The sequence below is a fragment of the Apodemus sylvaticus genome, chromosome 2, assembly GCF_947179515.1.
Source record: "Apodemus sylvaticus chromosome 2, mApoSyl1.1, whole genome shotgun sequence".
NCBI lineage: Eukaryota > Metazoa > Chordata > Mammalia > Rodentia > Muridae > Apodemus > Apodemus sylvaticus.
Window position 1 is genome coordinate 48,271,235 of NC_067473.1, and position 27,918 is coordinate 48,299,152.

Genomic DNA, 27,918 nt, shown 5'->3' on the forward strand with positions numbered 1-27,918 from the left:
GTGATAGAGTATGGGGACTTTAAAGTTGTATTTTGCATTATGTTATAGCTCATGGAGTAGAATGTGATTGTCCAAATAGGTATGGTACCATAGACTCATGTATTTGAATGCTTGGCCACAGGGAGAGGCATTATTAGGAGGCGTGGCCTAGTTGGAGAAGGTGTAGCCTGGTTGGAGGAGGCGTGGCCTGGTTGGAGGAGGCGTGGCCTAGTTGGAGGAGGTGTGGCCTAGTTGGAGGAGGTGTGGCCTTTTAGACCAAGCATATCACTGTGTAGGTGGAGCTTTGTGGTCTTAAATGTTTAAGCTATACCCAGTGTGAAATAAACCCAGTCTCCTCCTTGCTGCCTTCAGATCAAGATGAAAAACTCTTGGCTCCCCCAGCACCAGATCTGCCTGTGCACTGCCATGATTCCTGCCTTGAGGATAATGGACTGAATCTCGGAAACTGTAGCCCCAATTAAATGTTGTCCTTTACAAGAGTTGCCTTGATCATGGTGTCTGTTCACAGCAATGAGACCCAAATTAAGACAGCTATATAAGGAAATTTTGTAGATATGCTAATTATGTGTTGCTAAAATATCAAATATTTATATGGAACAAATATTTATAATGAATTTATTAATCACTAGACTTGAAAGAACAACATCATTTACATAGAATTAGAATAAAATGTGTTTTCTATAGTTCTATAACATGAGATTTTACTAATTTGAATTATATCCTCACTTTCAGTTGTTTTGCTTTCCCAATGCTTTCTGTTTAGCCCTCCATATCTGTTCAAACATTAACTCCCCTTCTCTTCCCTCTAAAACCATGTAAACTTTGATGCTTTTCCTCTGTTTCCAAACAGAGAAGGCAATTGGAGCAAAACAGGGGTCATCATAGGTTGGTCGTTCTTTTGCAGGCTGGTTACCAGTCCTCTCAGTGATTTACTCATCCTTCCCATTCTCTCTGGGTTCCCTGGCTTCTCCATCAGATTTTGCATATCTAAAACATGACCCTGGGTTCCTTCTGTCTCCCTGTATCTTGTACATCTTCGAGCAGGGCCCTTTTTTAAATAAGGTTTTCTTGAATTGTGCTATTTTGGGTGTGCCACCTTTGGATACATCATCATCATCACACATTTCAGACAGGTATGGAGTCAGGGACATTGCTTAGTTTATTGAGAAGCAGTGGACAGTTGATTTGATCAAGTTTATGCTTCTTACAGATTCTCAATACAACCCCGTAGGGAGCATTTAACATAACATTCCCACTGTTTGCCCTGTGTCATGGCATGCAACGCAGATTTTTCTTTGTTTACTATAGTTTCTTTTCTTGTATTATGCAGTTAGAAGGTAAAAATAGACAATAAAAGTAAAATATTCAAATACTTATATCAAAATACAGGCTTATGTGTAGAAAATGATTATACTCATAAATTATATGTTAAATAAATAAATTACTTTCACTGAAGGTTAAGCCAAGGATTTGTTTCACTGATGTATTTTGACTATAAAGCATCTTTTCTTAAATTAGCATGAAAATAGATAAAAAATAAAATGTTCTCTTTAACTATTAATGTTAGTATCAAATTTATATATTACTAACCACCTAACAAGGGTTGGTGCATACAGATATTTTTCTATTCATATAGCAAAATACTAAGTAAAGCAAATAATACAAATAGAAATATATAGGTGATTTTCCATGTCACATGACCTCTGTATTACTTTCTTCGTAGAGAACAAAACCGCTCATCATCAAATTGATATTCTTGGATCTACTGAGGTTCAATCCCACGGGGTATTATGATTTTAGGTGGACTATCTGTGGAGTATTTACTCCTGATAGCTTCTACTTCATCATCCTTAAGAATAAGTGAAGCCAAGGTTGGGATCTGTGAAAAATAGTTTTTAGCCAGGATATGTTTGTGCTTGATCTTGTGAATAAAAAGGCGTCCATACCCCTGCAAATAAAGGAAAATAAAGTTTTATAGAAATCTATACATATATATTTTGCCAGATAATACGTGACCACGTCTCAGTATCTTTGCTTAACTGTTTATTCAACCTAGGATTCTTTTCTTCTCACTTTGTCTCTTATCTTTCAGAGCTTAGTACCTATGATGCTTTAGTTTCACGTTTACCAGGGCTCTGTGTTTCTCTGTGTGTCTTCTCTGTCTCTGTCTGACTGTCTCTGTCTCTCTCTGTCTCTCTCTGTCTCTGTTTCTGTCTCTCTCTGTCTCTCTGTTTCTGTCTCTCTCTGTCTCTCTCTCTGTCTCTCTGTCTCTCTCTGTGTCTCTCTCTGTCTCTGTCTCTCTGGCTCTCTGGCTCTCTCTCTCTCTCTCTCTCTCTCTCTCTCAGTCCAAACTACTGTTGTTATTAGCTTTCTTTATTCTTTGTCTCCTCCATGTGTATTTATAGTAATTACCTGGTATGGGGTAGGATGTACCCAGGTTTCTGTTTTATTCCGGTGGCATGTAACAAGCAACAATTTTATACATGCCTATACATACATACATACATACATACATACATTCATACATTGGACAGAAAGCATTTTAAGACGAGTTCTCAAAAAGATTCCTGCTCCAAGGAGGGTCTGAGAGACCCATGGAGGCTCTGAAGGGCGATGAGTCAGTCAGCAGAGATGCGCAACAGCTCCGGAACAACTAAGGGTGGGGGTTGGGGGTGGGAAGGTAAGTTTTATGGGAAGATGCTTTTAAAAGTGGGCTCACTTGCAAAATTGCAAGGGAAGATGGGAGAACAGAGCTGCATGCAGTAGACAATGACCAGTCTGTATCTTTCTCCGCTGCATTTCTGCAAGCAGCTGCAAACACAAAGTCCCCACGAGCCTTGGAGCTATCTGCACTGACAGGGAGATGTGTAATGGATGTGAGAGATGTGGCCTTGAATTCCAGTGGGAAAGTGCAGGGCAGCATTACTGTCCTCAGCCGACGAGCACGAAAGTCCAGCCCAGCCAGCCTTGGGACATCAGACATCCAGGGCGGGAAGGTGTACAGCCGCCTGTACAGCCGCCGGGCGCTCGCACGAGCCCTGCCCCTGGACACCCTGAGCATCAGCAGTATCGCCCTGACTCTGAGCAACAGCGAGATAGCTGAGATGAGTCTTGGCAATGGTTCAGCGTTTATGATATTTCTAAAGAAGGAGAGCAGTGGTGTATACTCAGTGGAGAGAGGTGGAATGAGAGATGTGACGGCTGCGACAGGTGTGAGAGAAGGCTGTGGTGGGCAGGAAAACAGCTCATTGCTGAGAAGGGCCGACAGGGTGGTGTGTAGCAGCCTGGAGCTTGCACACACAACCACCGCCACTGCCCCACCCCAGACACACTGTCCGTCTGTACAACTGCCCTGGTTCTGAGAAATGACGGGACATTAGAGAGGAGGAACAGTTCGTTTGCTAGATTAGACCCCGTTGGAAGGTTTTGCCCATTCCACATCTTTAACCAGTCTTCTAAAATTCTGTACTGTAAAGTAAGTATGTCCCACAGGTTGATAGTGATAGACAGGAAAGAAACTGGGATGTGGTAGATGATTTTTTAGGGAATCACTGGCCCAACTTTAGCCGGTTTGCGTGGACAAGAGGTTAATCGGCAGCACTCCTGTCCTCTGAGAACAGAACTCTCTCCTCTGCCAATGGATCCAGGTCGTTCTAAATTCTCTTGTTGTGTTTGTTTCTTTGCTCTGTTGTTGCTTCTGGAGGGTGGGGGGAAATGATGTCTCTGTGTTTCAAGAGAATTACGGAAATGCTTTGATTTGCTGCGCAAATTTGAACTACTCAGAACAGAATGGACAGCAACGCTTGCAGGACGGCAGGCACAAACTGGAGACCCTAGAGAGCTGCAAAGGCTTGGAGTCGGGACAAGGCTTGCAAGTCTGCTCTGCTAGTGGAAATTGAGAGTGACTGGCGTCCTGAGACGGGAGATGCACGTGGATGGAACATTTAATCTGAGAGTGCAGTGATTTGATTAGGTACACAAAGGAGTTGTGTGGATTAATTGAAGAAGAACTGGAATATCAGCCTTGGGAATGAACTTCAATTTCATTGTGGGTCCTAGATGAAATGATATTGCTAGTATTGGCTGTGCTTCCAGTGATTAAATATTTATGTGGCGGCTTAGTTTACTAAATATAACATTTAACACAGCTTCAATTTCTTTCTGCGAGTTTCTTTCCGTCCCTAGAGTGAGTTATTTCATAGCCTGGGTTCTTAGAACTCAAAAATTATTGGAATAGGCTAAAACTGTAACTAGTTTCTTCCCTTTATATCATTCCCTCGCCTTCCTTAATAAACAAATAAGCAAGCAGCAGCAGCAGCATCTTGGGACAGCGCTGTTCAAAATGGCTGTGGCTGGTCCGCAGCTTTAGTCTCCTTTAAGGGTATCTTGCATGGAGTTAAAGATACCACAATAATAAATTGAGAGAGAAGCAGGGCAGGCTCTTGGGACCTGCACTCTCTGAGTGTGCATGGAGCCCTTCCGGAATATCTCATGGGGCCCTCAGTTTTACTCATCGGAATGCTTTACAGGTTGCATCTTAAGAGTTCCTGAATTGAAGAAGTAGTCGTGCTTTGTGCTGCTGTCATGTCCCCGAGTTAGATGGACGCAAATGGAAGAATGGGATCCCATACACGTGACTCCCAGCATTGGAAGAATTTGACAACTGAGTACTTTTGTAGGCAGACTCCGGCCATTAAATCAAAGGACAAAGTCTGGGCTCCCTAATATTTATATATTAATAATAAGCATTATTTAGTATACAGATACTTATTTTGGACTTTATGTTTTTCAATTAATATGCAAAAGAATAAGTCTCATCATGGCACCTTCACAAGCACGTCCTGCCCTTCGTTAACGTTCACCCATCTCTTCTCTGCTTCCCTTACCACTGCCGACTCCTCCCCTCCCCGCAAAGACTTCCTCGGTTCCTTTTACATGGCTTTTTTTTTTTTTTTAATTTTTAGATTTCATATGTAGGAGGAAAACGCGTGCTATTCAAGTCTGACTTATTTTAACATTATGTTCTGAATAAAACTGTATTACACACAAGCAATACCAAGGCTTGTATATTCACCCATCAGTCAATCAGACCTAAGTTAATTCTATACCTTCTCTCTCTCTCTCTCTCTCTCTCTCTCTCTCTCTCTCTTTCTCTCTCTCTCTCACACACACACACACACACATACACTCACACTGTTTACAGGTCTCTCTAGGGTATTCAGACTTAGATCAGATATAAACAGCCACAGTTGCACCATAGGATAGTTCTATTACTTGCATTTAGGAACCTCTGTACTGATTTCCATAGTGGATACCCCAGTTGACACTCCACCAGATGTGCCCACACACACACATATCTTTGTCAAAATTTATTCAACCAATACTTAAGCAAACTCCTGGTCTTAAGAGGCCTTACTCTAGGTACGAAAGGGATAGAAATACATGAGTGAAACAAAGTCCTTCCCAGAACTTGCTGAAAAGGGTGAGATGATGCTAGATGATTATATATTCAAACCTTTCATCTTTACTCAATATGCCTTAGCTTCCTGTTAATCTTCACAACTTCAATATACACCATCTACATAGTTTCCTCTTATCACTCCATGTAGCCCCATATAACTGTCTGTTGATTCAGTAGAAACACTTCAGTCATTGGTATGTTAAAGGACACTCAAAAACGCCCTGCTGTAACCAACTGGCTTACTTAAAATCTCCATCTTACCTTTTCAATGCTCTCCAGCTTGAGGTGCGCTATGCCTTCGTCCTTGGTGAGAAGAATGCAGTTCCAGGGAGACCACTCCACATGTTTGTCCCACCTGACCATGACCAGGTCGTTGAGGTCATCCCAGGCACTGAGGGCCGACTGGGACGCCCAGATGTTCTCTGTCAAGTATTTAATATCCTGGAGCTACATGCCAAGAGAAGTTCAAACAATAACGTTGTTTGCTTCTAAGTCAATGCTTTAAGTATCATCATGTTAATTGGGGAAATAATTAAATCATGATGAGTAAGTTTTTTGAAGGGGAACAGCATTCATAAGACTTTAGGAGTGTGTGTGTGTGTGTGTGTGTGTGCCACAGCCCAAACTTTGTCATCTTTCAACATCGCCCACATGAAATCTGCTGTCAGACATCTCAGACATCTCATTCCCTGACTGTGAATGCTGGTCTCTTAAAGATGAGATGCTTTATCATATTTGCTGTCACTCTTGTTAAACGTCTGCCTTCTTTTCTAAGGTGTGCGTGCTATCTGGTTTACCGGTAAATTTTCAGAGTGTAGTATGGCATTTAAAGACCAAGAACACATCTCTGCCTGAATCTCAGAAATTCAACAGCTGTCTGCTTTAGGAAACCCTAATATGGTTCCCACAGCCCTTAGAGCCTCTCTGACAGATTTCAGGTGTGTGGCTGTTTTGTCTGCATGCATGGTCTTTGCAGTGACTACAGAGGCCAGAAGAGGGCATCAGATTCCTCTCAGACTTGTCAACTGCCAAGTGGGTGGTGGGAAGGGAACCCAGGTCCTTTGGAAAAGCAGCCAGCGCTCCTGACCACCGAGCCTGTCTCGAGGGTCCCCCGGCTCTATTTTGTAATTAACACCTTTGAAAGCTCATACCTGCATCAGAAAAGCAATCTGGGAGTCATCGGCATAATTAGCCTCTGAGTAGTAGAGCCGCTGAAGTAAACACTTGTACTTCAAAAACGATTCCCGCCTCTGAGTCTCATTCTCTAGGTTTGTGCAGTGCCGGCAGCGGTACACACGATGCGAGGTGGGCGAGACAGAAAACTCTACAGAAGGCAAGTACATTTGGCAACTGTGGCAAAAGTAAATCGTATCATAAAACTTGAGTGGGTCTTGAGGGACCTAAAGAGAAAGAAAAAAGAAGACGAAAAGCATGAGGACTGCTTAAATTTAATTCTAAAATCGCTCACTCTAAAAAGTCTTCTTTTTCTTACAATTATCTATTGTGTGTGAGACTTAAATTCCAAACGAGCTTTATTTTCCTGGCCAAAATATTAAAAGTCTATGCTACACACCAACCGCTAGACAGACGTTGGTAGCGTCTTTAGAAAATCAATCACCAGCTCTTTGCACATTTTTTAAAATGTATTTTTCTCATCTACTACTGAGAACAAGCGATGGCTATCTGCCCTCAGTGATCCCATTCAGTATTATATTGAAAGGTGTTTCCTGTGTGATAAGGAAGGAAAATAAATCAATTCAAGCGGAAGAGGCAGAGGGTGACGTTTATCTCGCGGTGGTTGACCTGAGAGCTTTTGCGGAGGCTGACTGGCTGTCTTTTCCCCGGGATGTTTCCAGAGAGAACTCTGCTTCCATCCTTATTTTTCATCCTTATTTTGTCCCGCTGTACACAAGCTGCTCTTTCTCCCTGGCCAGAGCTTTCGCTTGGTGTCTTTTGCTTCTTGTACGTCATGCTCTGCTGACTTCTCCTGAGCCTGTGGTTTAGTTTGTTCGATGATTCAGAAGAATGATGGCCATTATTTTAACAAAATGTTTCCTTTATCCTGCACGCTCTCATTTGAGCCTCTGACGTACACTAAGGTAACTGAACTTTTCCCAAAGTTGGTGGTGCTCACGTTGCTTTACATTCTGTCTCCCCGTGTGCTGCTGGGAACAGTTTCTACGGTGGTCTTCTAGTTCAGTGATTTCTGGTTTCTTCATCAATGTCACCAAGTCTCCACTTAATTTAATTAAGTGTGGTTTTCTGGCTCAAGTAAGACAGTTTTCTTCTTCGGAAGTTTTACGGCGTATCTTGGATGTCTTCACTTAATTTACAAACCTCTAAAATCTTATGAACTGACCAAATGTCTTCTTCAGCTAATTCCAACATTTGTCATTTGAATGATGATTTAGCTACTTGTTTTACTTATCGCATTTTGTTTATGTATCTCATCTGTTTTTGGATGCTAGACATTATGAACTTTACCTTAATTGGGGATATTTTTATTACCATCAATAGCTTTATGCATTTTTTCCCTGAAGAATAGTTAAATTACTAATAACAGTTTGATTGGTTAATGTCTTGGTTTTAAGTTTGTGGTGTTTTTTTTGTTGTTCTTGTTGGGGTTTGGGGGGTTTGGGGGGGTTTTTTCCCCCTGTTGGTAGTGTTCTTGTACTTGCCTTTCACCATCTGGTTATCTCTGGTGCTAGTTGGTATTGTTGTCTCTGGCTGGAGTTTGTTCCTCCTGTGGGCCTGAAAGCCTGTGTCCTTACTCCTCTGAGCTCAAAAGTGAAAGCACTGCTGGGAGATCTCTCTCCTGGCAGGCTATGCACAGAAGACTGTGGAGTCTCTAGCTGTGGAGTCTCTAGGCTCCCTGGTGCCAATGGCGGCAGGAAGACTCCATCCCAGCTGCTCCACTGATCTTAAGCCCTGGGTGCTCCTAGCAGGTCCCCTCCAGAGAGGAGGTGGAGATCTCACTTCTGTGCTCAGAAGCTAAAGCGCTGCTGGGAGATCACTCTCTCCTGGAAGGCTGTGCACAGAAGGCTGCAGAGTCTCCTGGCTCCCTGGCGCCAATGGCAGCCGGGAAGACTTCTGTCCCAGCTGCTCCACTGATCTTATGCCCTGTGTCTTTTTTTTTTTAAATCAGGAGTAAAGCAGTTCTCCATTTTGGGGCTAATCACTTCCCACTACCGAGTCAGTCCCCTTTGTATGCCTGCCTATTACTCCACAAACTGGAGTGTTCCAGTCTGCCTTGGGAACAGAGAAGAGGTAACTAGCTTTGTGTTAAGTGTTGCATGCGGTTACCATTTATCCTTTAAGGGGTGTCTCTCGTCACATGTTATCCCCACTTTTGGTTCTGAGGAGAACTCAGCTGAATTTGTAAGAGGGACACCATTGCCCTGTGAACTTCCATCCTATGCAATCCACTCGTGGCCCTGTGGCCCTCAAGCTTCTGTCACGTGGGTGTGAGGGACAAAGGGAGCCTCTTTCTCTCAAGCCAACTTAAGGAGCCCAGAGCCCCTTCTTTACCCTCCTGCTGGAGCACAGCACGGCTCTCCTTCACGGCCAAGTGGGATCATCAGCACAAGCTCATTTCGTTTATTTAGCTTCTTCTAGGAATCACAATCTTCCACTGCCTTCTGTCTAATGTCTTGAAAAAGTTTGTTTAACTTACATTACATCAAGGAGGTTAGGCAACTCCCATAGTGGCCAGAAACTTTTAAAAAGTGATGTTATATATGACAAAGGAGTTATGACAATTCAGTGAAGATTGACCCTTTTAAAAAAAAAATTCTGAAAACTTGACAAAGCTAAACCTTTGTAGCATAAGAAAAAACAAAACAAACAAAAAAGCAAAACTCAAAATAAGTCAAAGCCCCAGTTGCAAATCAGAGTGGCAAAAAAGAAAAGAAAAAAAAAAACCCTAGAATACAACAGAAGATGAGTGTTGTTCCCTGAAGTGAAAAGATAAAAATCAAACTCCTGAATCTTGGGATTGGATCTTGGGCTTCTGAACCATAACAAGAAACCATTGGCGCATCAAATCACAGGCAAATCTCAAATGAAATGAGTGGAAGGAAGCCTGTCTCAAAAGACTGCATGTGGTTCTGTGATAGAATTATTCCATTTATGAGACATTCTGGAATAAATAAAGTCACCAAAATAAAACATGAGTCGGCTGAGAGCTGACAGCAGGGCCGTCTGTGAGGACTAAGTTTTGTATGAACACTTAGTCTGTGTTGCTAGTTACATGACTTTCTGTGTTACTAAAACTTACTTGGAAGAGTGAAATTTTATCAAAGAAATTTCAAAACAGTAATATAACATAATAATGTAGAGGTCAAATTCTCTCATTATATTGCTGCAAATCTATATAAACAAACCAATTTAGACACTCAAAAAACTATGAGGTTATACAATGGGAAACTTTTCTCCCAGTCTTTTCAACAGCATAATCATTTTTAATTCATTAAAAAAAAAAAGAATATAAACAACAAGCACTTTTTATTTTTCTAGATTTTGTCTACATTATGAGGGCTTTGTTTTGCTAAAAATTCTAAAGATAGCCAGCTTCCTAGATTATAACTCTACAACTATAACCTTTAGTAAAACTTCCCAACTTACTAAAAGTGTGTTAAATAGCTTTGTAAGAAAACAAAGAGGTAACCAGGCGGTGGTGGCTCATGCCTGTAATCCCAGCACTTGGGAGGCAGAGGCAGGTGGATTTTGGATTTCTGAGTTCGAGGCCAGCCTGGTCTACAGAGTGAGCTCCAGGACAGCCAGGGCTACACAGAGAAAGCCTGTCTCAAAAAAAAAAAAAAAAGAAAGAAAGAAAGAAAAAAAAGAAAGAAAGAAAGAAAGAAAGAAAGAAAGAAAGAAAGAAAGAAAGAAAGAAAGAAAGAAAGAAAGAAAGAAAGAAAGAAAGAAAGAAAGAAAGAAAACAAAGAGTTCTGCACACCCCCAGACAGGAACCTAATCGTACTTGTGGGAGAGGGCAGAATGTAACTCAAACACAAACTCAGGTAGTAGTTCTTTAGGCTGGCTTCCTGGATCCAGTCACTGATACAGTTCCGTAAGTGCTAAAGACAGACAAGGCACACGGGGAGAACTGGAGAAAAGGCAAACTTCTCTGAGGCCTCACGAAAGAGAGGGATGGAGAGTTGGATTTTTGATGAGTAAGAGTTGGTAAGATCAAAAAAAGCCTAGGACTGCAGGTGGGAGCAACGCTCGCTCGCTACAGAAGCTGGGGCATGGAGAGCACAGTGCCACAACTGCGCAGTCAGTTCAGCTCTTAGAAAAGAATGTGATGCTGAAAACTCAAATGCCACAGAGGTTGCAGGGAGAGCTTAGCTTGTCAACAGAATGGTGGTCCTGGAGAGCTCAGCAGAGGGGCAGTCTTACTTAAATTTGGGATAACGCACAGAAGCAAACTTCGGCAGTCTTTCAACTAATGATATAACACCTTAGGATCTGGAAAATCAATGGAGTATGTAAAGTACCTTAAGGTATCTTGCAACTTCAGGATTAAACAGAGGCGTTTTGATGTAGTGAATAAAGAGTGTCGTGATTCTCTTTCTGAGTCCTTCGAGATTCTGAGGTTTGACTCCCCTCATCATAAGGTCAACTTCTCGGTCAACCAATTCTAGGATTTCTTGGGTCAGTTTACACTCATGTTCCTATAAACAAAACACAAAGTACTCAATATAATTATTTTAAATCACTATTTTTAAAGCTACCACCCAAACAAACTGGAATCCACATTCCAAGACATTTTAAAGGGTGACAGAAGTAAAATTCAGCACAATTAACAATTTATATTAAATAGCTAGTTTGATAATATGCAATATATAGCCCAGAAACTCTTTACATAGGTACTTCAGAGAAAAGTAGCTATAGAGACAATGTTCAATAGTAGCCAAAACTTAGAAACAACTAAAAAATTGTTAGCAAATAGTATATATGTAAATTATGGCTTATCAATATAATGGACTTTATGGAAATGAGTAAACTATATGATAACTGTAAATCTTTTTTTTCTTTTTTGTGTAAATATTTTTTTATTTATTTATATTTTTTTATTTACATTGCAAATGATTTCCCCTTTTCTGGGTCCCCACTCCCCGCAAGTCCCATAAGCCCTCTTCTGTCCCCCTATTCTTCCATCTACCCCTTCCCACTTCCCTGTTCTGGAATTCCCCTATACTCTTGCACTGAGTCTTTCCAGAACCAGGGCCCACTCCTCCATTCTTTTTGGACATCATTTAATGATAACTGTAAATCTTAATACTTACATCTTATAAAGTAAATAATCAAAATGAAGAAGGCATAAATTGGTGAATGCCGTACAATTTCACAATAGGTAAAAACTAAAAACGCTGAACCAAATTATTTATAGGCTTGTACAGAGGAATGAAAATCATTAAGAGAAACCAAGGAAAATGACTGCTCATTGGTGATTGCTTCAAGGAGACCAAAGGAAGTCTAAAATGAGGATGAAAAAGGTGGAAAATGCACAGAGTTGACGATGATGAGTTGTCCTGTCCAACACCATGAAACTTCATATTTTGCTCACATCTATCATACCATCCAATGCTTTTTAGTAAAGTACTCAACCTGGATAGTTTGAACAAGCAAACTATGTGAGAGTTAGGGGCTTAGGACAGTATTTATGAACAGTGAAATAGATCTATGTTCATCCCACTATCTGGGTTCCCCCAAGACAGATAGGGAACTGGATGGGACAGTTTGCATGGAGGAGAGTCACCCTAAGGCAATACTCTTTCATACTTTTTCATACTTGGTAATATTAATAAGTTGAAGAGTTGAAATGGACGGGGCCTCTCCCTGGAAGCATTTTAGGAGGGCCTTGGAGAAAACAGATTTTCATTAATCCTGCTTTCATGCCTAAATATCTAATGTAGCTCTCTGAAATGGTGTCTTACTTATATATTCACTTACTCATGATCTCTCTCTCCTCCCTCTCTCTCTCTCTCTCTCTCTCTCTCTCTCTCTCTCTCTCTCTCTCTCCCCTCTCTGAAACTCTAGGTGATCCTAGTGTGTACTCAAGTTTAAAATTCATTGGTCTAATTAGTATATATTTGAGTATATATTTAGTATATATATTTGAGTAGACAAATACACATATACATAAGTAGTTTATATAAGATTGTAGCAAGTCAACAGAGTCAGAATTTTAATTACATTTATACCTTTATCTTTCTTCAAAATATTGCTAAATAAATTCACATACAGATAGTTTAGGTAAACAAATTCAAACACATGCATTGTCTTTGGAGTCCATCCCTCGCCTCTTTAGTTGATCTCTCTTTCTCTCTCTCCTCTCCTCCTCTCTCTCTCTCCTCTCTCTCCTCCTCTCTCTCTCTCTCTCTCTCTCTCTCTCTCTCTCTCTCTCTCTCTCCCTCCCTCCCTCTCTCCCTCCCCCTCCCCCTGCCAATATGATGACCCTTATTTCTTGCCTCTGCACTTTTGCTCCTCTTTTGCTGTCTAAGAAGGTTTCCATCAAGGCTGTTTACACCACCACCTCGATATTTGCAAAGGCAGTCCACAGAAAAGATAGCACGTGAAACACAGATCTGTGAACCAATTACCTAATCTAACGTGTCTTAAAACCTTTGTCTATTCTTCTCAATCCAGGGTGAGGAAACATGAAAATTAGTAAAAGAAGAAGCACGGGGCCATCTTCTGTGGCCTTGGTGCCGATAAGTCCTTTGCTCATTAAGCTCACTACTATAATTTTATTCCCGGGGGTCGGGGGTGGGGGAGGCATCTGTCCAGATTATAGGAATTTATTGCAAAGCAGTAGATCAGAACAGCCATAACCAGGGTTCTGTGGCCCACCCGGAAGCTCTCACTCGCCCCCTCATGGTGAGTCATGGTAAGACAACTCTCAGCTCCACTTTGGAACACTGTTTCTGAAGACTGCCAGAGCAAACTCACACCCTCAATTCAGTGAAACAAGGCAACAGTCCTACCCCTTGCTCTGACACCCGGCAAATCCTCAAGGCACGCTATACTTCAAGATTCTGGTGAAACTAACGCAACTTTTACGGTTCTAAGAGTCCGAAATTGACCCTGGAGTTTTTTTTCTCTTCCTAGCGAAGACGGTTTTCCTATCTGCTTGCTGTACTTGAGCATGTCCCCCGGAAACTTCTGAACTCAAACTAATGTGGAAGTCAATTTCTGAAGAAAACCGGACTACATGGCATCCACTATCTTAATTTTCATTTAAAAGTAGAAAATTAATAGTATGTGAGGGGGAAAATAAACATAGTTACATCGATATGGCTTTACAACCTCTAAAAAGCAGGAGATCGGGATGACTCAGTGGGTAAGAACACTTGCAATGAAAGCATGAGATCTCACGTCCATCTACCCAACTCAGACCTGTATGTGTGCACCGTAAAGCACATATATCGACAAGTGCGCGCACGTGCACACACACACACACACACACATATACACATACACACACACATACAAGAACAATAACAATAGATAAAAATGTTAATGACTAAGAATAGCTTTTCATTGAAAACTATTCAAAATATAGATAATAATTCAATAATTGCTGTTTTTTCAAATTCTTAAACCATGTTGTGGTACATGGCTATATAAAGATGAATTTGTATTTAAACATACTATGTTTACATTTTATTATATTATCATAAAGCATTTACAAAATTATTTGCAGATTGGACCCACAACTTTACATATAACTGTCATCAACATAGCACATATTTTGAGAGCTTTTAGGTAAGTATTCATTCATCATACATATATATATATATCTCAAAACTTACCAAAATAAGTAAGCTCTTTATACAATTTAATGTATGGAAGCATTTATCAATAGTTATACAATCACTTAATGAAAGGAGACTGGTTGATTCTAGAATCCAGCGATCTTTATACTGATGGTGAACATGACATACCTTTACAGTGTGTTTAAGCGTCAGGAGTATATCCAGCCTCTCATCTTGAGACAGGTCTTTCAGCAGGATGCACTTGTAGATGCTTTGCAGCTCTCTGGCCCTTATTGTGAACTGTGTATCCATTTCAATGGTTTTGCCATCAGGTCTTCTCCAGACATTTGGAGCTGAACACTAGAAAATAGTATTATTGTTGCAATTAAGATTAATTAAAGTCTGAAAATAACTATTTTGTCCCATTCACTAGAAATCAATTTTTCAGTCATAACTAAAAAGATCACTAAGCTTTTAAAAAGATAATAAAAAGTAAAGCAGTGCTAATAGGAAAACTATAGTACTAAGTGCCTTCATAAAGAAATTGTAAAGATCCTACACTGGCAACTTAACAGCACACCCGAGAGCTCTAGAACAAAAAGAAGCAAACATGCCTAAGAGGAGTAAACTGCAGGAAATAATCACACTCAGGGCTCAAATCAACCAATTGGAAACAAAGAGAATACAAAAAAAAAAAAATATCAACAAAACCAAGAGCTGCTTCTTTGAAAAATCAACAAGATAGATAAACTAACCAAACTAACTAAAGGGCCCAGAGGTAGTATCCAAATTAACAAACTCATAAGTGAAAAAAGAGACATGACAACAGAAATGGAGGAAATTCAAAAAATCATCAGATCCTACTATAAAGGCCTATACTCAACAAAAGAAAAATCTAGATGAAATGGATGGTTTTCTAGATAGATACCACATACCAAAGTTAAATCAAGATCGGGTAAACTATCTAAATAGTCCCCAAACCCCTAAGGAGATAGAAGCAGTCAGTAAAAATCTCCCAACCAACCAACCAACCAACCAAATAAATAAATAAATAAATAGCCCAGAACCAGATGGCTTTAGTGCAGAATTCTACCAGATCTTCAAAGAAGAAATAATACCAATACTCCTCAAACTATTCCACAAAATAAAAACAGAAAGAACACTACCAAATTCATTCTATGAAACCACATTTACTCTGATACATGCTACACAAAGAAACTACAAAGAAAGAGAACTTCAGACCAATTTCGCTTATGAATATCAATGCAAAAATACTTAATAAGATTCTTGCAAACCAAATCCAAGAACACCTTAAAATGATCATTCATCACATTCAAGTAGGCTCATCCCAAGGATGCAGGGATGGTTCAATATATGGAAATACATCAACATAATCTACTATATAAACAAACTCAAAGGGAAAAAAAATCACAAGATCATTTCCTTAGATGCTGAAAAAGCCTTTGACAAAATACAACACTCCTTCATGTTAAAAATCTTAGAAAGATAAGGAATTTAAGGCCCATACTTAAACATAATAAAAGTAATATACAGCAAACAAGTAGCCAACATCAAATTAAATTGTGAGAAACTTAAAGCAATCCCACTAAAATCAAGGACTAGACAAGGCTGCCCACTCTCTCCGTATCTACTCAATATAGAATTTGAAGTTCTAGCTAGAGAAGTTAGACAACAAAAAAGGGGTCAAATGGATACAAACTGGAAAGAAAGAAGTCAAGGAAGGTATCAATATTTGTGGATGATATGATACTATACATAAGTGACCCAAAAAAATGTACCAGAGAATTCCTACAACTGATAAACAGCTTCAGCAAAGTGGCTGGATATAAAATTAACTCAAGCAAATCAGTAGCCTTCCTTTATACAAAAGATAAATGTGGTGAGAAAGAAAATAGGGAAACAACATCCTACACAATAGTCACAAATAATATAAAACATCTTGGTGTTACTCTAACCAAGCAAGTGAAAGATCTATATGACAAGAACTTCAAGTCCCTGAAGAAAGAAATCAAAAAATATCTCAGAAGATGTAAAGATTTCCCATGCTCATGAATCAGTAGGATTAACGTATTTTAAAAAATGGCCATCTTATCAAAAGAAATCTACAGATTCAATGCAATTCCCATCAATATTCCAACTCAATTCTTCACGTACATGAGAAGAGCAATTCTCGACTTCATATGGAAAAACAAAAAACATAGGATATTGAAAACAATTCTCAACCGTAAAAGATGTTCTGGGAGGATCACCATCCCTGACCTCAAGCTGTACTACAGAGCAATAGTAATACCCATAAAACAAAACAAAAACAAAAACAAAAAAATATTCACAAACCACATGGTATTGGTACAGAGACAGACAGATTGATCAATGGAATAGAATTGAAGACCCAGAAATAAACCTCACACACAACTATGGATGCTTGATCTTTGACAAAGAAGCCAAAACAATACAGTGGGGGGAAAAACCATCTTCACCAAATGGTACTGTTCTAACTAGTGGTCTGCATGTAGAAAAATGAAAATTCTTCCACACTTATCACCTTGTACAGTGCTCAAGTTTAAGTGGATTAAAGACCTCCACATAAAGTCAGATACACTGAATCTAATAGAAGAAAAAGTGAGGAAGAGACTCGAATGTATCGACAGGGGAAATTTTTCTGAACAAAACACCAATGGCTCAGGATCTAAGATCAACAATTGACAAATGGGACCTCATGAAACTGAAAAACTTCTGTAAGGCAAAGGACACCATCGATAAGACAAAATGGCAACCTACAGGTTGAGAAATGATCTTTACTAACCCTACATCTGATAGAGTGCTAATATCCAAAATATACAAAGAAATCAAGAAGTTAGACTCCAGAGAACCAAATAGCCCAATTTTAAAAACAGGGTACAGAGCTAAACAGAGAATTCTCAGCTGAGGAATCTCAAATGGCAGAGAAGCATCTAAAGAAATGTTTAAAGCCCTTTCTCATCAGGAAAATGCAAATCAAAACAAGCCTGAGATTTCATGTCACACCAATCAGAATGGCTAAGATCAAAAACTCAGGAGACAGCAGATGCTGGCAAGGATGTGGAGAAAGAGAAACACGCCCTCCATTGCCAGTGGGATTGCAAACTGGTACAACCACTGTGGAAATCAATCTGGTGGTTCTTTAGAAAATTGAAAATAGTTCTATCTGAAGACCCAGCTATACCACTCCTGGGCATATACCCAAAAGGTGCTTCACCATATTACAAGGACACATGCTCCACTATGTTCATAGCAGCATTATTTGTAATAGCCAGAAGCTGAAAACAACTTAGATGTCTCTCAACAGGAGAATGGATACAAATGTACAAATGTGGTTCATTTACACAATGGGATAACTACTCAGCTATTAAAACTTAATGAATTTTACAGGCAAATGTATGGAATGAAAAAAATATCATCCTGACTGAGGTAACCTAGACCAAGAGGACACACATGATATGTACACACTGATAAGTAGATATTAGCCAAAAAGTCCAAAATACCCGTGGTACAAGTCACAGACCACATGAAGCTTGACAAGAAGGGAGGCCCAAGTGTGGATACTTCAATTCCCACTTCAAAGGGGGAACTAAATAATCTTGGGAGGTGGAGGGAAGGAAGGACTTGGGTGGGAATGGGGAGCAGGAGGGAAAATGGGAGCAGAATCAGGTATGGGGGAGACAGGAGAGAATTCCAGAGTGCCAGAAGTATAAATAGAAATATGCAGCAATATGCCGTGGGGCCCAGAGGAATCTCTAGGAAAGTCTCAGACAGCAAGGATGTGAGAGGCTTCCAGCACCGATGGGGATGACCTTAACTTAAATACCAGACAGTGGGGAGATGGAATCTAAAGAGACCACCTTCAATAGATAGATATGACCCCCTTTTGAGGCATGGGGCCACCCACCCATCTGCAAAATTTTTGATCCAGAATTGTTCCTTTCTAAAGGAAATGCCGGGACAAAACTGGAGCAGAGATAGAAGGAAAGACCAGTCAGAGACTGGCCCAACTCGGGAGCCATCCCATGCTCAGGCACCAAACCCCAACATTATAACTGATGCCATGTTGTGCTTGCAGACAGGAGCCTAGCACTGCTCTCCTCTGAGAGGCTCTACCAGTAGCTGACTAAGATATGCAGACACTTACAGCCATCCATTGGACTGAGCCCAGGGACCCCTACAGAAGAGTTACTGAGGGAGCTAAAGGGGATGGCAACCCCATAGAGCTCAGACTCTAAGATCAGCAATTGATAAATGTGACGTCTTGAAACTCAAATGCTTTTGTAAGGCAAAGCACACCACCAATAGGACAAAATGGCAGATACAGCATAGAAAATATCTTCACCAACCCTACATCCAACAAAGGGCTAAAATCTAAAATATATAAAGAACTAGAGGAGTTAGACATCAACGCACCAAATAACGCAATTAAAAAGCATGGTACAGAGCTAATCAGAGAATTTTCTACAGAGAAATCTTGAAAGGCCATGAAACACTTAAAGAAATGTTCAACAGTCTTCATCATCTGGGAAATGCAAATCAAAACATCTCTGAGATTCTATCTTATACCAATCAGAATGGCTAAAATAAAAAAAAAAAAAAACTCAAGCACATGCTGGCTAGGATTTAGACACGACATCCCAGCTTGGGGAAAGGGATTCAAATGAGGCAGTGGAGTCACAGGCAGGCCCTGCTCCACTTGCCGTGGGCCCCACATGAAGACCTAGCTGCATATATGCCACATATTTTCAGAGAGCCTAGATCTATCCTGTGCGTGCTCCTTGGTTGGAGGCTCAGTCTCTGTGAGCCCCTCCAGGCCCCAGTTAGTTGATTCTGTAGGTTTTCTTATGGTGTCCTTGACCTCTCGGTCTCCCTAATACTTCCCTCTCCTCTTCCACAAGACTGCCTGAGCTCTACCCAGCACTTATCTGTGGGTCTCTACATCTGCCTGCATCAGCTGTTGGGTGAAGCCTCCCAGAGGATAGTTATGCTAAAGGTCCTGTCTACAAGCATAGCAGAATATCTTTAATAGTGTCCGGGGTTGGTTTGCTGTTGATTGCTGTCAGTCTCGGTTTGTTAAGTAGTTGTACACAAAGAAGAAACAACTAGAAGAATTAGAGATCCAGACCATGAAGATCAAACTTGCCCCGAAGGAACGTGATGCCCCTAATCAGCAAGACTGTAGTCTAAAGATGTCACCCTTTCCCCTCGATCCTTTCTTCTCTCCTTTCTAGTGTTAGGGGATTGAAAGGGTGGAAAAAAGGTAGAGAAGTCGGGGGTGGGAGGGGAAAGAACCCACAAAGTGCTAGCCCAAGTCCAGCTACAGTGTCCGCCTGAGCATGATGTCACATGTTGATAATCCCAACATTTGGGAGGTGGACACAGGAGTAACAAGAGTTCATGGCTGGTTTCTACATAGTGAACTGGAGACCAGCCTATGCTACATGAAGATTCTCTCAAAACCACAAGAACCGTATCTGGGCGCAGCATACATAGACCATTTTGGGGTTTGTCACTACTCAGTAAACAAGTCAGTACAACAAAAAATTATTTGCACAGTATTTATAATGGATTTTGTGTTAGAGCTGAGGATATAGCTCAGTGGTAGAGCGCTTACCTAGAAAGCATATAGCCTTAACTTCAGTCCCCAATTATTTACAAAGAAAAAGGGAATCCGGAGATAACAAACTGCACAGGGATGTAAATACATTGGAAGCAAATATAGTATCCTTTCATACAGGACTGGAGCAACACTGGAAATGGTATCCACAGGCTCTGGGCACCAATCTGCTGCACGTAGGAAAGACAACAGTCTTAGCAGCACTGTGATCACTACTACACAAGTGTCGCCAGAAATCCTCACTTTCTATTAACAAATATGGCATACTGAACCCCAACATCCAACCCTACATCCTGAATCGAGGGGTGGGAGATGAGGCACATTCACTCAGACTCAGCTAAGAATTCCCAGGATAACAGGTCAGAAACACAGTACAGGGTCTGAGCTGTGTGATGAATGTAGAGTCAGGGTGGCTTTATTTTTTGTTTGTTTCCAATACATCCTGACCACAGCCTCCCCTCCTTCCACTTCTCCCAGTCCTCCCACCCCCACTTTCCTTCTTCCCTCTTCCTCCTCACCCTCCTCACCCTTGTCCTCATCCTCATCCTCCATTTCCCTTTAGAAAGATCAGACTTCCCGGGGATATCCACTGAACACAGCATAACAAGATACAATAAGACACGGCAGGCACAGATTGTCAAATCAAGGCTGGGCTAGGTGACCCAGTGGCCACAGACAACAACTAAGTAGGGGCTCACAAACACTGAAGCGCACGGGTCAGAGCTAGGTCCTCTGCATATGTGCTATGGTTGTTAGCTTGATATTTCTCTGGGACACTTAATGATGTGACTGTGGGCATCTCTGCTTCTTTCATCAGCTCTTGGGAGCCTTTTCTTCCAGAACGGCTTTTAAGGATGACCCGCTGTGCTTAGCACTAATCTGTCTCCTCCTATCAAGACTTTAAGAGCAGAGGATTCAGCTAGATATCCCTCAGGGATAACTGTTTTGTTTTCTTTTACTGTAGAGTAAAAAGAAGCTCCTCTATTTCTTTGCCTGATTACAGTCCATCGGAAACAAGCCTGTGTTGATCACAATTACTGGTTTTTCAGATATTGGATGGTTTTTGTGGGCTAATTAGTCATTGCTTTGGGGTCCTTGTATTCTGATTTATGTCATAATTGCAACCATTTAAATCTTAGATGTGGTTTAATTTTCAATTTAAGTGGAATTCTTTATGCATTTGAGCAAATTATTAGAAATTCGTAATGATACTACACTGCCTTTGGAGTGACAGTTTACAAAGAAGATGCTAGTTATGGCATCGACTTACCTCTGCTGTTTACATGTTAGACTGAGAAATGCAAAGTCACCCCTTACAATTTTGTCTGATACTTTCTCAAAACAACAGTATTTTAAAAGTCTTAGACAAAACAAAAGTTGCTTAGAGCTAGCAACCACCAGTACAAGTTTTAGAATCTTAAGTTTAAGTTTTTGATCTGGCAAATGCCACAGGACCAAGACTGGTTTATAATGTCAGATCAGAAACAGAACAGTAGGTAGCATTAGTTACAGAGCTGATAGGCAAGAGTTGAGCTGACTGAAGAGGATAAAAATAAAACGAGTTAGGAACTGAGTTGGGATTTTGATGGGTATTGCATTGAATCTGTAGATTACTTTTGGCAAAATGGCCATTTTAACTATATTGATTCTACAGATCCATGAGCATGGGAGGTTTTCCCATTTTTTGAGGTCTTCTTCCATTTCCTTCTTCAGAGTCTTGAAGTTCTTGTCATACAGATCTTTCACATGTTTGGTAAGAGTCACCCCAAGATACTTTATACTGTTTGTGGCTATTGTGAAGGGGGTCATTTCCCTAATTTCTTTCTCAGCTTGCTTATCCTTTGAGTATATGAAGGCCACTGATTTGCTTGAATTGATTTTATAACCTGCCACTTTGCTGAAGTTGTTTATCAGCTGTAGGAGTTCTCTAGTGGAGTTTTTTGGGTCACTTAGGTAGACTATCATGTCATCTGCAAATAATGATAGTTTGACTTCTTCCTTTCCAATTTGTATCCCTTTGACCTCCTTATGTTGTCGAATTGCCCGAGCTAGTACCTCAAGTACAATATTGAAAAGATAAGGAGAAAGGGGGCAGCCCTGTCTAGTCCCTGATTTTAGTGGGATTGCTTCAAGTTTCTCTCCATTTAGTTTGATGCTGGCTACCAGTTTGCTGTATATTGCTTTTACTATGTTTAGGTATGGGCCTTGAATTCCAACTCAATTCTTCACAGAATTAGAAAGAGCAATTATCAAATTCATCTGGAATAACAAAAAACCCAGGATAGCTAAAGCTGTTCTCAGCAACAAAAGAAAGTATGGGGGAATCAGTATCCCTGACCTCAAGCAATACTACAGAGCAATAGTGTTAAAAACTGCATGGTATTGGTACAGTGACAGGCAGGAGGATCAATGGAACAGGATTGAAGATCCAGAAATGAACCCACACACCTATGGCCACTTGATCCTCGGCAAAGGGGCTGGAAACATCCAATGGAAAAAAGATAGCCTTTTCAACAAATGGTGCTGGTTCAACTGGAGGTCAGCATGCAGAAGAATGCGAACTGATCCATCCTTGTCTCCTTGTACTAAGCTCAAATCCAAATGGATCAAGGACCTCCACATAAAGCCAGACACTCTGAAGCTAATAGAAAAGAAACTGGGGAAGACCCTTGAGGGCATCGGTACAGGGAGAGAGTTTCTGAACAGAACACCAATAGCATGTGCTCTAAGAGCAAGAATTGACAAATGGGACCTTATAAAATTACAACGTTTCTGTAAGGCAAAGGACACCATCAAGAGGACAAATCGGCAACCAACAAATTGGGAAAAGATCTTCACCAATCCTACATCAGATAGAGGGCTAATATCCAATATATACAAAGAACTCAAGAAGTTAGACCCCAGAAAACCAAATAACCCTATTAAAAATGGGGTACAGAGCTAAACAAAGAATTTTCCCCTGAAGAACTTCGGATGTCTGAGAAGCATCTTAAAAAATGCTCAACTTCATTAGTCATTAGGGAAATGCAAATCAAAACAACCCTGAGATTTCACCTTACACCAGTCAGAATGGCTAAGATTAAAAATTCAGGAGACAGCAGGTGTTGGAGAGGGTGTGGAGAAAGAGGAACACTCCTCCACTGCTGGTGGGGTTGCAAATTGGTACAACCACTCTGGAAATCAGTCTGGTGGTTCCTCCGAAAACTGGGCACCTCACTTCCAGAAGATCCTGCTATACCACTCCTGGGCATATACCCAGAGGATTCCCCACCATGTAATAAGGATACATGCTCTACTATGTTCATAGCAGCCCTATTTATAATTGCCAGATGCTGGAAAGAACCCAGGTATCCCTCAACAGAAGAGTGGATGCAAAAAATGTGGTACATCTACACAATGGAGTACTATTCAGCCATTAGAAACAATGAATTCATGAAATTCTTAGGCAAATGGATGGAGGTAGAGAACATCATACTAAGTGAGGTAACCCAGACTCAAAAGGTGAATCATGGTATACACTCACTAATAAGTGGATATTAACCTAGAAACCTGGAATACCCAAAACATAATCTACACATCAAATGAGGTACAAGAAGAAAGGAAGAGTGGTCCCTTGTTCTGGAAAGACTCAGTGAAGCAGTATTCAGCAAAACCAGAACGGGGAAGTGGGAAGGGGTGGGTGGGAGGACAGGGGGAGAGAAGGGGGCTTATGGGACTTTCTGGGAGTGAGGAGGCTAGAAAAGGGGAAATCATTTGAAATGTAAATAAAAAATATATCGAAGAAAAAAAAAGAAAAAATAAAACGGGTTAGTAATAAGATACATTAATTGTTATCACTTAGAAGTAATGCAGTTTTACAACTGAAAGAGCCTTGCATTGAGTATTTTGCTCAACTACAATGCTTGCTTCAATGCTCATTTTTAAAGATTTAAGGAATAATTGGGATAAATTTCATACAGCAATATCCTCAAGTCTAACTAATAGCTTCATCTCCATATGCTAATTTCCACAGCAGGGTTCTATAAAATACAATTTCTTTTCTACCATTTGTAAGGACAGTATCTTTAACTCTGCAGGCTGGTAACATTTCATTTGTAATAATCTTTCTAACAACACATTTCTGAAATGTCTACTTTATCTAATTTATCGGATGATGGCAATTGGTGCACTGTGTAATTCCACTTCCAAATGAGTGCTTATCACAATCGCTGGTCTTTATGGCTCTATTGAATACAAGATATGGTAGTAATGTTTTAGGCTCTTTCAAATGCGCATCCAAATCCTGCTAACATTTTAACTCTGAAGTCAACCTTTCCATTTTCCAGGAAATATTCTCTAGTACTATAGCTGGAACCCATAGCATTGCTCCCATTTGGGATCCTTTTACAGTTATAAACTCCCAAACCTGCACACAAGTGGGCACATGTGCACATGCGTCTTGTATCTGTATTTCAGTAACCTGAGGCAAAGCCAAGTTGGATCTCAATAATTTTAGGCTTTCAATTTTTATTTTCCTAAAAAGGTCATAAAGGGTACATTTCGCATGTAATTCTGTATATTCCACAGGGTCTACAGTGCTTATCCGTTCATCTAGCAAATATTTATTGTGTCTACTATACATTAGACATACTACTATACAGTGAGCCCTGCGTAAACGAAAGGCCGTCGTGATGTCAAAAGCGCTCAAGCCTCAGGGGATATGAAGGTAAGAAAATAACTAATTAAAATAGAGGCTGAGCATGCTTGATGCTTCAGACGGACAGGTAAAGATGGGCTGCCTATCAAGCACTTAACTCCTAAAAAGGAAGTTATGCCTACGATGAAACTAAGAGAATAAACAGGAGTTCGCCAGATTAAAGAGAACTGAACGATATAATCACATAATCCTACATAGGAAGTTCCAGTTTCCAAGAGCTGGCACAAAGAAGATATATATAAATCTGTTCAGCAAAGCTGTTTTTATCTTTGGCTGTCCTTCTGCCAACACTGATAACTTCATCTTCAAGTACAGGCTTCTTTGATTTCAGGCCTTAAGGGTTTTTCTTTTTTCTTTTTTCTTTCTTTTTTTTTTTCCTCCTCTGATGAGGGAAAATGTCAACTTTGCTTATTTCCCTTCCCCAGTTCCTTTTTCTTTGAATGCTTTGGCTATAATAAGAGATGTACAACAATCATGGTCTTAAATGGCTTCAGAAATAGAAGCATAATAAATTCCACTTAGCTGCCAACAAATGAGACAGCAGAGGCTGTGGAACAGAGCAACTGAAGAACAGCAGGATGGACTGGAAGGTGGGGAGATGACAAAGGCTTCCAGAGCAGCCGGCCTCCCCAGGAGGAGAGAAAATGGCTGCGCTGAGAGAATAGCTCCTTTCTTCTTCCTGAATTAATTCTCAGGTCCCCACGGGTACAAATTAAGCATAAAGTTAAGCGCCCCCCCCCCCCCCCCCCCCGCCAAAGCCACTGGGTAGTGATCAACTTTTCTTTTATATAGCAAAAGGGTTTTATTCATCCACAGTGACCCCGTTACAGGCATGGCTCAGAGAGAGAGAGGCAGATGCATTTTCTGTCCCATTAGCTGTTGGCCACCTGAGCATGGAGAAAAAGCATCTCCGTGGCACAGCTCACATAAATCGCAGGTTTCTTTAGCTTGTGACTGAGAAATGATGTATGAATAAAAGGGCGGGGAAGAACAGCCTCAACTCTAGGGATGATCTCTTGCAGAATGCAAACAATGTCTTCATATAGCTTGTTAAAATGCACCCAAAAACATTAAAACCAGAAGGCAACTGGTGACCTTTCATTTAGATGTCATGACCTGAATTCCCTTAAGTAAGTGTACCTGTCAGTACTAAATGTCTGCTAACCTGAAGGAGTCAATGTTTGAACTTGTGGCGAACTACAAGTTAATTAATGTTTTTAAAAATCCTGAGTGGACTTTCTTATATGAAGAATTAGAACTGTAGGGACCATGTGTTCAATTTCTAGATTTCACCAACAAAAGCATGTCTGTCACTATTCAAAGAAATCATATGCTCAGTATAAGATTTTTAAAGAATATTGTTTCAATAGATCCCACAGTTGTCGGAATAAATGAGTTTAAACTGAAACTAAATATAGATGTTTATTCTCCTAAGTTATTTCTAAATAATAACGAAAGTAAAATATTGCTTTAAGTATCTGTCTACAGTGCTGCTGTCTGTTTGTTTGTTACCTATAACACCTAAAATAATGTGACTGTGACCTTGGCTGTGACCTTGAGTGTGACCTCGACTGACCTCTGGCATTAACTGGAGCTTTTTCCTTTTTTTTTTTTTTCCTTATTTTTTTATTGGATATTTTCTTTATTTCCATTTCAAATGTTATCCCCTTTCCTGGTTCTCTGCCCCCTCCCAAAACCCTCCTCCCGTCCCCCTCCCCCTGCTTCTATGAGGGTGCTCCCAACTCACCCACCCGCTCCTGCCTCTCCACCCTGGCATTTCCCTACAGTGGGGAATCAAGCCTTCTCAGAACCAAGGGCCTGTCCTCCCACTGATGCCCGGCAAGGCCATCCTCTGCTACATATGCCGCTGGAGCCATGGGTCCCTCCATGTGTACTCCTTGGTTGGTGATTTAGTCCCTGGGATCTTTTGGGGGGTCTGGTTGGTTCATATTGTTGCTCCTCCTATGAGATTGCAAAGCCCCTTGAATGTGACCTTGACTGACTTAAGACGTTAACTATAAGCTGTTTTATCAGCAGTCTAAAGAGTCCTGTACAACAGTGTGTGGTTTCAACATTTAGGGAATGAATTCCAACTCCTTGAGGTTAGTGACAATGGCAGGCAAGAGGATGGACAGGATGAATAGACATGGAGAACATATCTAGCATAAGTATTTCCGACGAAAGCCTGCATAATCCACCTATTTATCTAGCTATTTAGCACAGCTTCATATACAAAAACATACTTTAGATGACCCTGTGTTAGAGTGGTGTCAAGGTTGTCAACTTGACTGGTTCAGAACACAAGAACACAAAGCCAGTTGTTGCTCTGTTTTTCTCTGACCTTACAACCTTACGTACACACACACACACACACACAGAGAGAGAGAGAGAGAGAGAGAGAGAGAGAGAGAGAGAGAGAGAGAAAGAGAAGCAAATTTGTATTTAATGTTTTATTTTTCTTATAGTAAAGTCACACGAATGCCCTCCCTGCCCTCCAGCTGTCTCCTCAGTCTACTTTCCAGGACAACATTCGAAATCTACCTCCTCTTCCTCAGCCTTCCCACTACACCCCTGTTACAGGGCAGATCTCCATACATTCTGAGTGATTAAAGGCCTTGGATTCTACTCCTTATAAAGTATTAAGAATTCAAAACAAGATCTTCTTCATAGGAACACTTTTTAACACTATTTCTCTATCTTACCTTTATTTTGGATGAGATTCATATAAGGATTTTCTTAGCATGCCATACTTCATGAGAAAGGATGATGACATCGGTTGACTCTAGAGTCAGTTTCCCCTTTGGGCTTTGACTCACTGATGGACTCTGCACATACATAACTTCAAAAACTGCTTAGAGACTTGTGAAATCACAGCTCCTAGTCAAAAAGCTGGTACAAGGTAAGCACCTTGTTGAAACTGTAAATGTAGTCCAAAATATAATTGTGAAAAATATTGCCCTAGTCATTGCTCTATTACTGTGAAGAGATACTGCGGCCAAGGTCGCTCTTATAAAAGGAAGCATTTAATTGTGGGTTTGCTTACAGTGCCAAAGGGGTTTAGTCCGTCATCATCATTGTGGGCAGTGTGGCAGTGGGCATGGAAGGCATGATGCTGGAAAAGTATCTGAGAGCTATATCCTGATCTTCAAGCAGAGAGGCAGAGGCTGGGCCTAGCATGGGCCTTATGAAACTCAAAGCCCACCCTCCTTCCCCATGACACACTTTCTCCAACAAGGTCACAACTCCTAATCCTTCTAATCCTATCAAAGAGTTCCACTTCCTGATGTCTAAACATTCAAATAGATGAGCTTATAGGGATATCTTTCATCTTAAAAATATT

The 27,918-nt window shown here is 40.6% G+C and overlaps 1 protein-coding gene across 1 annotated transcript in view; it reads right to left on the reverse strand.

Moving 5' to 3' along the window:
* Positions 1-1,699: 1,699 nt before the first annotated feature.
* Iqub (IQ motif and ubiquitin domain containing) overlaps positions 1,700-27,918 on the reverse strand; it is a 63,176-nt gene continuing 36,957 nt past the window's right edge. The window contains exons 8-12 of the mRNA XM_052172446.1: positions 14,413-14,583; positions 10,960-11,136; positions 6,613-6,861; positions 5,723-5,908; positions 1,700-1,948 (exon numbers count right to left, since the gene is read on the reverse strand). Of these exons, the coding sequence (XP_052028406.1) occupies positions 1,763-1,948; positions 5,723-5,908; positions 6,613-6,861; positions 10,960-11,136; positions 14,413-14,583 (969 nt within the window). The 3' untranslated portion in view covers positions 1,700-1,762. The remainder of the gene's footprint in view (positions 1,949-5,722; positions 5,909-6,612; positions 6,862-10,959; positions 11,137-14,412; positions 14,584-27,918) is intronic.